The sequence below is a fragment of the Peromyscus californicus genome, unplaced genomic scaffold (genome assembly GCF_007827085.1).
Source record: "Peromyscus californicus insignis strain IS unplaced genomic scaffold, ASM782708v3 Scaffold_6__1_contigs__length_162567912, whole genome shotgun sequence".
NCBI classification, from domain to species: Eukaryota; Metazoa; Chordata; class Mammalia; order Rodentia; family Cricetidae; genus Peromyscus; species Peromyscus californicus.
The window spans coordinates 140,830,201-140,842,873 of NW_026294584.1; the positions used below are offsets into that span (position 1 = coordinate 140,830,201).

The 12,673-nt window shown below is 43.9% G+C and overlaps 1 protein-coding gene across 5 annotated transcripts in view; it reads left to right on the top strand.

Annotated features, from left to right (window-relative positions):
* The window catches only part of Akap3 (A-kinase anchoring protein 3), a 31,440-nt gene that overhangs the window by 13,023 nt on the left and 5,744 nt on the right, over positions 1-12,673 (top strand). For all 5 annotated transcript variants that reach the window (XM_052722135.1, XM_052722134.1, XM_052722138.1 and 2 more), the window contains one exon: positions 1,770-4,070. In XM_052722135.1, the coding sequence (XP_052578095.1) occupies positions 1,770-4,070 (2,301 nt within the window). The remainder of the gene's footprint in view (positions 1-1,769; positions 4,071-12,673) is intronic.

The window sequence follows — 12,673 nt, forward strand, 5'->3', positions numbered from 1 at the left end:
GCACAAGTTTTTTTCTGCAAGTCTCTTCCATTCCACTTGGATAAAAAAATAATAACAACCTCCAAGAAGAATTATGCTGATCACAGCAGGAGGCTGACACATCCATGTTGGCCTGACTGCCTCATGGCATCGGCTTTGCTGGGAGTTCTGAGGAAGCTCAGGGTGGACTTGAAAAGGCCCTCTCTCTATTATTTGCCATCATGAGATTTAGAAGTCAAGTCTGAGAAACAGTCTGCAGCAGGCCTGAGCACACTTAGGTCTGATACCTCTTCTGGCCTCTGCAAGCACCCGCGTGCATGTATGCACACACACATACACACACACACACACACACACACACACACACACACACACACGCACCCCAACAAAAAAATAATAATAATAATTTAAGAAAACTTTTTTAAATTACTGCTATGGAACAAATAGCAGCCAGTAACTTTTTAAGTACTTTATGTTGTTTTATTTCATGTCACTTTATTTTATGCGTACAGGTGTTTTGTCTGTGTGCCTAGCACATGCCTGGTGCCTGTAGAGGCCAGAAGAGGGTGTCAGATTCCCTGGAACCAGAGTTATAAACAATTGTGACCATCATGGGTGCTGGGAATCAAAGCCAGGTCCTTGAAAGAGCAACAAGTGCTGTGAACACTGAGCCATCCCCCTAGCCCAGTAGCTAGTAACTTTTACTTTCATAATAAACTAGTAGTTTGATGATATATTAGCAATTTTATAACCAAACATTATTCTTTTTAAAATGGCCATATTTGTAGTCATTCTTAGATTGACAAAATTCTTTACATTTGATAGGAAAGAAAGCATAAATATGTACATGGTACTATGTTCAGGTTTAAAGTTTTTGCCACATACAGATACAGTGAGTAGATATATAACTGTGTGTGTGTGTGCGTGTGTGTGCACACACGCTTATCACAGCTCACATCCATCAGAGTCTATAACTGCAAAAAACTAATCACCCACAGTTATTAATCCCCAATTATAAATTAATTCATTAATATCAATTAGTCATGGGAAGCCACATAGCATGTCAAGATTTTGCTGTATCAAATAATTAGGTACAATTTTCCCATTTTTCTAAAACTGTACTTTTAGTAAAAGACAAATTTAAAAACAACATATCTAGATGAGGGTGGCACAGGAGGGAGAGATGAGCAGATCTCTTGAGTTTGAGGATAGTCAGGGCTACACAGAGAAACTCTGTCTCAAAAAAGAAAAAAAAATGACAATAACAACCCAACAGATAGATCTGAGAAGGCAGTGATGAGCATCAGTGCCACTCAGTTCAGATAGGAACTCCCCATGGTCATCAGGATCTTGCTGGTTTGCCGCAGTAGAAGCAACATGAGGTAGGAGCTGATGGCCTGATTGGAATTCCGGCTTGCCCATGGTCATCAGGATCTTGCTGGTTTGCCGCAGTAGAAGCAACTTGAGGTAGGAGCTGATGGCCTGATTGGAATTCCGGCTTCATCACCGATTAATGTTATAATTTCAAATGACTCACTAACTTAATCTCTCAGTTCTTTAATTCTCTCCCTGGTGAAATGAAGAAAGCAAGAGAATTAACATGTGAGTTTACTGTGAAGGTAATTTAAAGGGGATGGTAGCCCTCAAATCCTCAGCATCTGATAATGTGTAGTGACTGCACAGTAAATTGTGATGCTGGAGCCAGCTTGGGAGGCTGGCCTTCAAGGTTGTCCTGAACGCCTCATATCTTTGCTGTGCTACAACTGGGTGAAACCATGTCTACTTTTCAGGATGCATCAACAGATCCTGTCCGAGTGCTCAGCTGGCTCCGCAGAGACCTGGAAAAAAGTACGGCAGGGTTCCAGGACTCGAGGTTCAAGCCTGGAGAGTCATCAATTATGGAGGAAGCGCCCATCCCAGGAGACCAACGCAAAGGTTTCTGTGTCGACTATTACAATACCACCCACAAGGGCAGTCCAGGGAGATTGCATTTTGAGATGACTCACAAGGAGATCCCTTCCCAAGGCCCCTGTGTCCGAGCTGGTAATGGGAATTCCATAGATGAAGTTTCCTTCTATGCCAACCGCCTCACAAACCTAGTGATAGCCATGGCCCGGAAGGAGATCAATGAGAAGATCCATGGCTCCGAAAACAAATGTATCCACCAGTCGTTGTTTATGGGGGATGAGCCCACGCCCCACAAAAGCTTGAGTACAGTAGCCTCTGAGCTGGTGAATGAGACCGTCTCTGCGTGCTCCAAGAACATCACTGGGGACAAAGCTCCCGGCTCTGGGGACCGAGCCTTGGCGTCAGGACAGAGCCCTAGTCTAAGGTACAAAAGCACTTTGAAGATCAAGGAGAGCACCAAAGATGGCACGTGTCCAGATGACAAGCCTGGTTCTAAGAAGTCTTTCTTCTATAAGGAAGTATTTGAATCTCGGAATGCAGGGGACGCCAAGGACGGTGGAAGGTCCTTTCCTGGAGAAAGAAAGATATTCAGGGGCCAGGACAGAACTGATGACTTTACAAGCTCTGTCAGTCAAGGGATTATGACCTATGCCAACAGTGTGGTATCTGACATGATGGTCTCCATCATGAAGACCTTGAGAATCCAGGTGAAAGACACAACCATTGCCACTATTCTGCTGAAGAAGGTATTGATCAAGCATGCAAAAGAGGTCGTCTCTGATCTCATCGACTCGTTCATGAAGAACCTCCACAATGTCACAGGGAGCCTAATGACTGACACAGACTTTGTCTCAGCCGTGAAACGAAGCCTTTTTTCTCATGGAAGCCAAAAGGCCACAGATATCATGGATGCCATGATGGGTAAGCTGTACAATGTGATGTTTGCCAAGAAATTCCCTGAGAGCAGGAAAGCCAGGGACAAGTCTGAGAGCTATTCCCTTATCTCCATGAAATCACGGGCTGGTGACCCTAGGCAACCAAACCTGAACTTTGCGATGAAGTCAGAATCAAAACTGAGAGAAAGTTTGTTTGCTGCATGCAAACCAGAGAAAGAGAAGACATGTGCTGAAACTCTGGGTGAGCACATTATTAAGGAGGGACTGAGCATGTGGCACAAAACTCATCAAAAAGACGATTGTAAATCCCCTGGCCTTGATCGTGCCGCAAAGCAGGGTGCCCCTCATCAGCAAGAGGTTTCCTTTGAGTCTCCAGACTCTTGTGACTTAAGCCCTCCTCCACAGCAGCCAGAGACTTTTGAAAATTTTATGTGTGAATCAGACTCCTGGGCCAAGGACCTGATTGTGTCAGCCCTGCTGCTGATTCAGTACCACCTGGCCCAGGGAGGAAGAATGGATGCTCAGAGCTTCCTGGAAGCTGCCGCCAGCACCAACTTCCCCGCCAACAAGCAGCCTGTAGTTCACGATGAGTCCAGACTTAAGTCTCCTCATAAGATATGTGACCAAGAACAAACAGAAAAGAAGGATCTGATGAGTGTCATCTTCAATTTTATCCGGAACTTACTCAGTGAGACCATCTTCAAGGGTAACCGAAGTTGTGAATCCAAGGGGCAGAACATTAAGGAAGAAGAAATCAATATGTGCGAAAGGCCTGTGACCCCTCCTGCCCCAAAATTCTGTGAGGATGAGGAGAATGATGGTGCCTTTTCTGGACTAACCAAGATGGTCGCCAACCAGCTAGATAGCTGCATGAATGGGCAGATGGTGGAACACCTCATGGACTCTGTGATGAAGTTATGCCTCATTATTGCCAAATCTTGTGACTCTCCCTTGGCAGAGCTGGGAGATGAAAAGTGTGGGGATGCCAGCAGGCCAAATTCTGCCTTCCCTGATAACCTATATGAATGCTGCTTACCAGTCAAGGGCACGGGGACAGCTGAAGCCCTCCTGCAGACTGCCTACCAAGCCATCCATAACGAACTGAGAGGTTTGTCAGGACAGCCGCCCGAGGGATGCGAGATACCCAAGGTGATCGTCAGCAACCACAATCTGGCTGACACTGTTCAGAACAAGCAGCTGCAAGCTGTCCTGCAGTGGGTAGCTGCCTCAGAGCTCAATGTGCCTATTTTGTACTTTGCTGGTGATGATGAAGGAATCCAGGAGAAGGTAAGAAAGCATTCCAGAAAGCTGTGCTGGGTGGTAGCTTGGGTTTTACAGTCCGTGTGTTTTTCTGTGGGAACACAGCTGTAGGAAGGGGAGAACTGGACAGAAGGAATTTGAAGATGGTTCCTCTCGGCAGGTAAGAATAAACTGAGAGGAGATCAGGAGTAATCAGAAACACACTCAGAGAGGTGAGAAGGAGTGTTATCTGTTTTCTGAATTTGTTGGTGCCAGGAGCACAAGTGAAGATTCTCCAGGAGACTTGGTGTAGGAATCAGACAAAAGTCTGTACTTTAAGCTCACTTTTTGTTTTCTTTCTTGTGTGTGTGTATACACATGTACTTGGGTTTCATGAGTGCAGTTGTGTGCATGTGTACCTGGAGGCCAGAGGACAACATTGGATATCCTCCCCACTCACATCTCAGCCTAATTTTTGAGACAGGGTCTCATTCTGAACCTGTCAGCTAGACTGGCTGGCCAGTGTGTCCTGGGGAATCCTCTTGTCTCCACTTCGTAGTGCTGGGAAGACCGGCATGCACTGCTGCACCCAGGTTTTTTTTTCACATGGGTTCTCAAGGAATCAAACTCAGGTCCTCATGCTTATGTGGCAAGCACTAGACTGAATGAGCCGTTTCCTCAGCCCCCATGCTGTGCTTTTGATTGAGCAGGATTGCCCAAAACATGAAATGTTACTTCTGGAACAGGTTGAGGAAGAAAACAGGGTTTGGATTTAATGACCTCTTATTTTATCCACTTTATGGTATGTTTGTGTGTGTGTGTGAGTATGTGTGCGTGTGTATGTGTGTCTGTGTCTGTGTGTGTGCGCGTGCACAGCACGCATGGCATTCATGGCATGTCACATATGTGGAGGACGGAAGACCATTTGCAGGAGTCAGCTCTCCATTATTGGGTTCTGGAGATGAAACTGAGGTCATCAGGAACAGCAGCAAGCATACCTCTACCACTAAGCCATCTCACAAGCCTGATTTATGGACAGCTAAACCGGTCACTAGTCTCTTGGCTTGTTGTCTAGTGGTACTGGACTAGATGGTGGATTCAACAAATAGTTCCGTGATGGGTGTGGATTTGCATCCAGAGGGCAGCAGCTGGAACTTCCAGGTTCTTACACTTCCACAATGAAAGAGACACTTGAATCATATCAGGTAAAGAGATCCTTTCTCTAGAACCTGCGATTCGGTTCTTCGGAACCATATGTTTAAGAGAGTTAAGGCTTTCTCATGCCTCAGTAGCAACTACAGTGACCTTCCATGTTTGTTGTGGTGCTAAGAACAGGCTTTGGATTGACCTTTCTAAACTTAAAACTCCTGAAACTGGGAATAAACCTTGGTGTACCCCTATTCATTCCTGATCAGTCAATACTGGATTCTCAGTCTTCAGGCCTGCACTAAACTCAAGAATCATTGGTAACCCTGGGGCCATTACTCTGTTTTCTCTATCTGTTTTAAAAGGAGGGTGTAACAGCAAGGTCTGGAGAATAGACTTGCAAGTTGATAAGATACCCAGAAGTTGGGAAATATTAGGGGTACACTTTATTAGATCTGGGAAGGCAGCTGCAATAGTACATTGAAACCTCACCATCTTGGAAGAGGATAGAAATGCCCTTGTTCCACATAGAAAGTGTGTAGTGCCATATAATCTTACAGCAGTAGTTGACTCTTGGATCCAAATATATTTATGAGATACAGATATGTTAAAGTTCTGAGGTGAGACAGAGGGATCCTATGTTCCCTGAGGCCCAACAGAAGAGAGATGGTTTCCAAGGAAATTATCTTCTGTGCATACTGGAGGAGAGGAGGTACCACTGTGGGGAGCTTCACGGGCCACATGCTGATGACAAAGATAAGAAGACTGACTTGCAGAAAATGGCATGGGAGGCTTTAACGTGATTGAATGGTAACAAAAAGCCTTTACCCTCAGAGAGTTATGCAAAAGGTTTGTTCTCGGTACCATTGACTAATAATGTTGTGTATGAAGAATGCCTACTGTGAGTATATTTAGATACCCTATTGCTCCAGAACACAGGGAAAGTTAGGCTAAAGGATTTATAGACTGGGTCCTCATCACTTTCCAGTTCCCAGTATAGTGCTCTGTTTTTTTGGTTTTGTTTTGTTTTGTTTTGTTTTGTTTTTCGAGACAGGGTTTCTCTGTGTAGCTTTGCGCCTTTCCTGGGACTCACTTGGTAGCCCAGGCTGGCCTTGAACTCACAGAGATCCGCCTGGCTCTGCCTCCCGAGTGATGGGATTAAAGGCGTGCGCCACCACCGCCCAGCAATGTGCTCTGTTTTTTAATATAAATGGTGCGGTGAAGTTGTACAGGGAGATATTTAGAGTTGGAATGTGTCTCGTAGACCTAGAATTTCTTATATATTATGGATGAGTTGTTGGATATCAGAAATCTTTGCATGGCACATAGACCAGGAAGGCATTCTTCAAATCATGGTAGATACTAATCTTTTTTCCTTTTTCAAAAACGAATCCCCTCATTGGGGCTATTTGTTTGGCCTTTGGGGCCAAGGTAGAAGGGAGTAATGAGAAAAATTCAGTTACTGCTCTCTGGCAGAGTCTCACATTCTCCATGTAGAACATAACTGTTTCCTTCAGCAAACCATACTCCTCTGGATGATCCAGGGCATGGTCACTGAAGTCAGCCCAGCTGGACAGGTGGAGAAAATGGTCTTAGTGCACAGTGTAGCAGATTAAAAAAGGTTTCCACTGATGTGAGTGAGGCAAGATGTAGAGTACCACATATCTTAACAGTTCCTTCTGGGCTTCTAGGAGGACTATCTGATGTTTCATTTGTCTATTTCCAGTTAACTACATTACCTTTAATTAGTATGACCTTTACCTGGTAGGCTTTTAGGGCTTCTAATGGTTGCCCCCCAAATATCTTAGAGATGTCTTCAACCAAAAGCACTGTGGTGGCTGTCTCAGCTCTGAGATAGGGGGCCACCCTGATGCTACATCTGATTTCTTTGGAGCACTATAGCCCTCCCATTCTGTCCTTAGGCACTGAATCAACACTGGAACAGCAAAGCCTCGCTGCTTTGCCACAGATAACAAGAAGAGTGTTTAGAAATCTGTCATGTCCAGTGCCAGGGGCTTCTGTCAGAGCCCACTTTATCTGATGAGAGGATTGTTCTAATTGGCTGTCCCAGTTAAGGGCTAAGAGCCAAAACCCCTTGTAGAAGCTTTCATCTCAATTCCTATTTAATATACAGATTTGATAAAATGCAGCCATTCCCTAAAGGGTCAAAGCTGCTTGTCTTTGGTGGAACTGGCTTAATTATTGCTGTCATTGGAGGCAGGGGGATTGCCATGCCTCCAGAGCCAACATGCATCCAACATAGTATACTTCCTACTGATTACCTGGGCTTTTTGTGTGTGTGTGTGGAGACATGGTAGCCTCAAGAGAGTAGGACACTTAAGACGCTGATATTTTGATCTAAATGTTCCTCAGTAGAGCTTTATATCAAAATATTTACATATTGTAGGGTGGCTCCTTCTGAAAAAACTAGATCCTTAAGATCTTTTTCTAGTGTCCTGGGAAAAGAGGTTCTTAAACCTCTGATAGAGGATTCTCCACATGTGCTGCTAGAGAATTCTAATGACTGTATCCTCCCATTCTAAAGCAAACAGGTATCAGAGTCAGGGTGCAAAGGAATGCAAAAGAAAGGAAAAGAGAAAAGCAGCTTTTAAGTCCAAAAAACTGTATTATATACCATTCAGTAGCTTCAGGGACTTGAGTAGTAGAGCATAGGGATTAACCACCCGCTGATGCATCAGGATTGCACCGTGTGGAATTCCCTATTTGACTTGACTACTAGGAGGATTGTGGTGTTACATGGGACTCAGCAAGAGACCAGTAAGGCATGTTTACTGATAAAGAAAAGTTTAATGATGGTCATGATCCTAGTTTAGTGCCTGCCCTTGATGGATCCTAGTGTTTCATTAGGATAACTTCCACCAGGCTTTACATGGATTTTATTGGGTAAGCAATCCCAAATAACTAAGTCCTCCTTTGTTAGAATTCCCCAGGGAACTTCAGAGGCTAGGGTTTTCATGACTGAATTGCAAGATTGTCCCTAGGTGACTCAGTTTGTCCCTTCCCAACAGGGACTAAGGACACTGAGAAGTGGCCAGGAATGTATGATTGACCTGGTCTTGAGATTGACAGAATACTGGAGGGGGTATAAAATAGTATAATTGGGGTGTTTCTTCTCTCCAACTATATAAATTGACAGGATATTTGGGAGTATAAAATACTGTATGTGGGAGGCTCCTTCTACCCCTACTATCTATAAATCAGGAGGAAAGTTCCAGAGAAAATGGTAAAGACTGAGCAAGAGGCCCTAGTATCTTTGAGCAGATTAACTTTCTTACCTGTCATGTCCGTGGCAACCTGAGCCGCTTCAGCAGAGTTGGATATGTCAGGAACTGGATCCAGCCTGTCCCCTGGCACCCTCACTTCTACAAGGTGGCCATGACACTGGGGATTAGCCCCTTCCTACTTTGAGACTGTCCAGTCTACCTTCTGGTGGCAGGCCCTTGGGTCCTTACATGTCAGACATGACCACAGGGAAAGGAGATGTTGCTTTAGTAACATTTCTAATGGCTGGGCTTTTGCACTTGAAGCAGGCATGACCTAGGGCCTTACTATAAGGATTCTTTGGTGTACTGGTCTAGCCAAAAGTGCCATCAGGGGCAAGTACAGTCATCTGGGTTCCTTTCTCTTTGTTTTTCCTCTTCATTGGTTTCCCTCCTGATCTCAGAACACAGTATCCAACTGCTAAGCCTGAGGGGTCTGAGGTCCCATCTGTTTCTGAAGCTTTCTACAAATTCCAATAGCTGTCAGGCTAATAAAATGTTGACCTTAAAGGACTTGTCTTTTAGGAGATGAGAGATCATTTGATGGACTTCCTGAAAGCTTCAGTTAACCTGTTGAGAAATAGTGTGTGTGTGTGTGTGTGTGTGTGTGTGTGTGTGTGTGTGGCCTCTCTGATACTGTCATAGTTAATAGTTTTAAAATGTATATTTATACATGTATTAGGGCTATTTATCATCATTCTATGCCTGTGGCTCTCTGCTAGCTTGTTAGAATCAGTGAGTTCTTGCACGTTAGGACATTGACTAATAGTCTGCCTGCTTTTTAGCTTCTTCCCAGAGTGTCTGTTTTTCCCCAGGGGCCCAGCAAGGAGTCAAAATTGGGGACTAACGTTAAGGTCTGAAAGTTACTGTTAAATCTGTGTGGGTCCTTCAAAGCTGCTCCCTGCATTGTTGGAGTTCTTTGATTGAAAACAGAATGTGGATGTGGATAATCTCATGGGATCCACTACTGGTTTTAAGGGGAGTGGTATAGGTAGTATAGGCATACGAGAGGCTAATCAATAGAAGGCTTCACTCCCTGTGGGCTGGCTTCTGGTGGCTTGGGGAAAATGTAGGCGTGGAGTGGAACTCCATGGGGTAGGAGAAGGTATATCCTCTGGTCCCTGTGTTCTGTTGATTCTCATTTGAAAAGTAGAGTTTGGACAAAGACAAGGATCATCTAAGATGAGTTTTTCTTTTGGGTTTCTCTTTGCCATAGCCCCTTTCCTGATGGAGAGGCAGTAAAGGCTGGTACATATGCACGTTACACTATTTTCCTGGATGCCTCCAGAACAGATCCACTGGAGGAGTACTTTAACTTAAGCTTCCAGCCTTTGGCCAAATTTTCCTATCACCCAGCTTATATTGAGGCCAGACAATATTACAGTAAAACATTAGCCTCTTATTCTTTAGTTTTCTAACTCTTGAGACTACCTTGTCACAGAGAGTCTAAGAAAACCAAAACAAACTTCCCACGATGATCCTAAGGAGAAAGACAAGTCTCTAGACTCTCATCAATGACGAAGGAAGGAAGGAAGGGAGGGAGGGAGGGAGGGAAGGAAGGAAGGAAGGAAGGAGGGAAGGAAGGAAGGGAAGGAAGGGGAGGAAGGAAGGAAGGAAGGAAGGAAGGAAGGAAGGAAGGAAGGAAGGAAGGAAGGGAGGGAGGGAGGGAGGGAGGGAGGAAGGAAGGGAGTGGCATTTTTATACCCAGACCAGAGTTTCTAAGCCTTTGGTGGTGACCCTTAGAAGTGTCTCCGAGGACACATGGGGATGAAGTCAAGATATGGGGGTAGGATGTTCTAACCATCTTGGGTTTTAGTGGTTGTGGTCATTGTTATTTGTTTTGAGGCCTAGAATAGACAGAGGAGATAGAGGGGTTCAACCTCCAGACCAAACAGAAAAAAATATCCTCTTAGAAACCAGAAGACATGGAGGAAAAGGGCTTTCTCTTTTAATAAGTTGCATTAATTACCCCCTGAAACTGGGTTTATCTAATGACTGGGAAGACACGGAACTACACAGCATGCAGATTAGATTGTATCAATCCTATCAAGAAACAGTGGAGCTTAACTTCAGTGTGGTCAGCACTTCCAGTCTTAGCAAGGCTACAGCTGATACTCAGTGGGTGTTACGGAGCATCCTCACTGCAACCTCTGGAAGTCCATTAGAAGTACAGGAGCTTAAGCCTCCTTCCTGACCTACTAGGACACAATCCTCATCTTTAGCAAAATTTCCAACTGATATATGTGCATATGGCCTCAGTAACCGAGTTACCAGGTTGTCTAGTAGCCAGAAAATGCAGTCAACCAGTCACTCTAACTCCAACACTGGATCTGTTCCACAGGGACCCCGGCAAATTCTGTGTCCTTCAGTGTTTCTGGTCTATACAGCGCAATTATTTTGGCCCATGGTGATGAGCAAGAGGAAGGGAGACTAGAGTCTGGAAACAGTTTAGACTAATAAACAAGCAAAAACTAAGCACAGCCTCCATGTGCAGTGTGTGAAGAGGGTTCTGTTCTGTAACCATATTTCTGTTATACCTACCCTATGTAACATGCATAATACATTTTGCTGGTAGATTTTGAACTAGAATTCTGTAATGTATTCATCCAAATAGGAAAATAGACTTGTAGACCCTGTACACAGCTTTGTTAATTCTGAAGAAAAGTATATCCACCTATTATTTTACTGAAGGAAAGTAGAAGGAATGCAGTTTGACTTCTTCGTGTCAGTCCAGTTGAATGAGACATACAACAAAGAAACCAGCTGAAGTGATTGTTTTTGGGGGGGCAGAGACTATTGTATGCAAATATCATCATGCTGATGCAGCTCACTAAACCTAGTAAGACTGGGGTGCCCAGGAACCCAATTGCCTTCAACACTATAGAATTTATTTTAATAGGTCATATGGATGCAAGATCAAACCCCAAATTAAAAAAGGAACACCAAAAATAAAGGGTGTCTCCTCATTAGATCACTCTGTATTACTCTTCCTGCAGAAAAAGCACACTCAATCTATTTCTAGTGTGTTCTTCCAGAAATACCTATGTATGTACATATAGATCTAATGTATATTTATGCCTTTCTTTAGTACAAGTGGTTATATGCCTATATAAGTGACAGAATATGCATGCAACACATACATATGATACATATAATTTCATGCACACATACATTTAAGAGAAACACACGTATGATAGATATATACATGCACACATAAATAAGATAGAATACCCATGCACACATATGGTATAACTTACATAGATGTATATATGTGAAGGTACACATTCTCCCACACAGAGTTTTCATACTTTTGTTTTTGTTTTGCTCTCTAATTTGTTTGTTGAGACAGGGACTTTCTACATAGCTCAGGATGGCCTTAGACTCACTATGTAGCCCAGACTGGTCTCAAACCCCTGCCTCAGTCTTCTGAGTGTTGGGAGTACAGGCTTCCACCCCACCATGCCCAGTGCCATTAGGTTATGTATTAGTGTTTGGAGTTTAATTTGATTTCACCATATGGAATTTAGTCTAAGATAGTTTTTCCTTTTATTATTTCCTAGATCTTGCTTGGGTTTTCTTTTAGTGCTTTAAAATATTTTCAAGTATTTACGGCTTTGTTCTTTTTGTATGCATTCTGTAAAGTGGAAGGTAGGGAGGCAGGTCTTTGTTGTCTTCATCTGTCCGTGTTCCTACCCTCCGCACTGGCTTCTTCTTGATTCTTTCTGAACTTTCTATTCTGTGCCATTGAGTTGTCCATTCTGTCTACTCTTAGGCCATTGGCAGACTCTTTATTGTAGTCTTATGAATTTTAAAGTGTCTCCTAAGACTGAAGACTCCTTGATGGTCAATATCGATGTTTGAGGTGGTTGTATCTGTGACTTTTCTCTGGCTGTGACACGAAACAGCTGAAGGGAGGGTGGGTTTATTGTGCTTTACAGTTTAAGAGGGATACAGGCCAAGGCAGAGAAGGCATAGAGGCAGGAACTGAGGCAGCTGGTCACATGTATCTGCAGACAGGAAGTGGAGCCAGGCTAAGAAATTCAAGTGCCTTCTTCCCCTGTGACTCACTTCCTTCAGCAATGCTTATCTCCTAAAGGTTCCACAGCCTTCCGTAATAGTGCTACCATCTGATGACCAAGGATCCCACTACAGGATCCTATGGTCACATTCAAACCGCAGCACTAGGCTTACCTGGGTGTGTGTGTGTGTGTGTGTGTGTGTGTG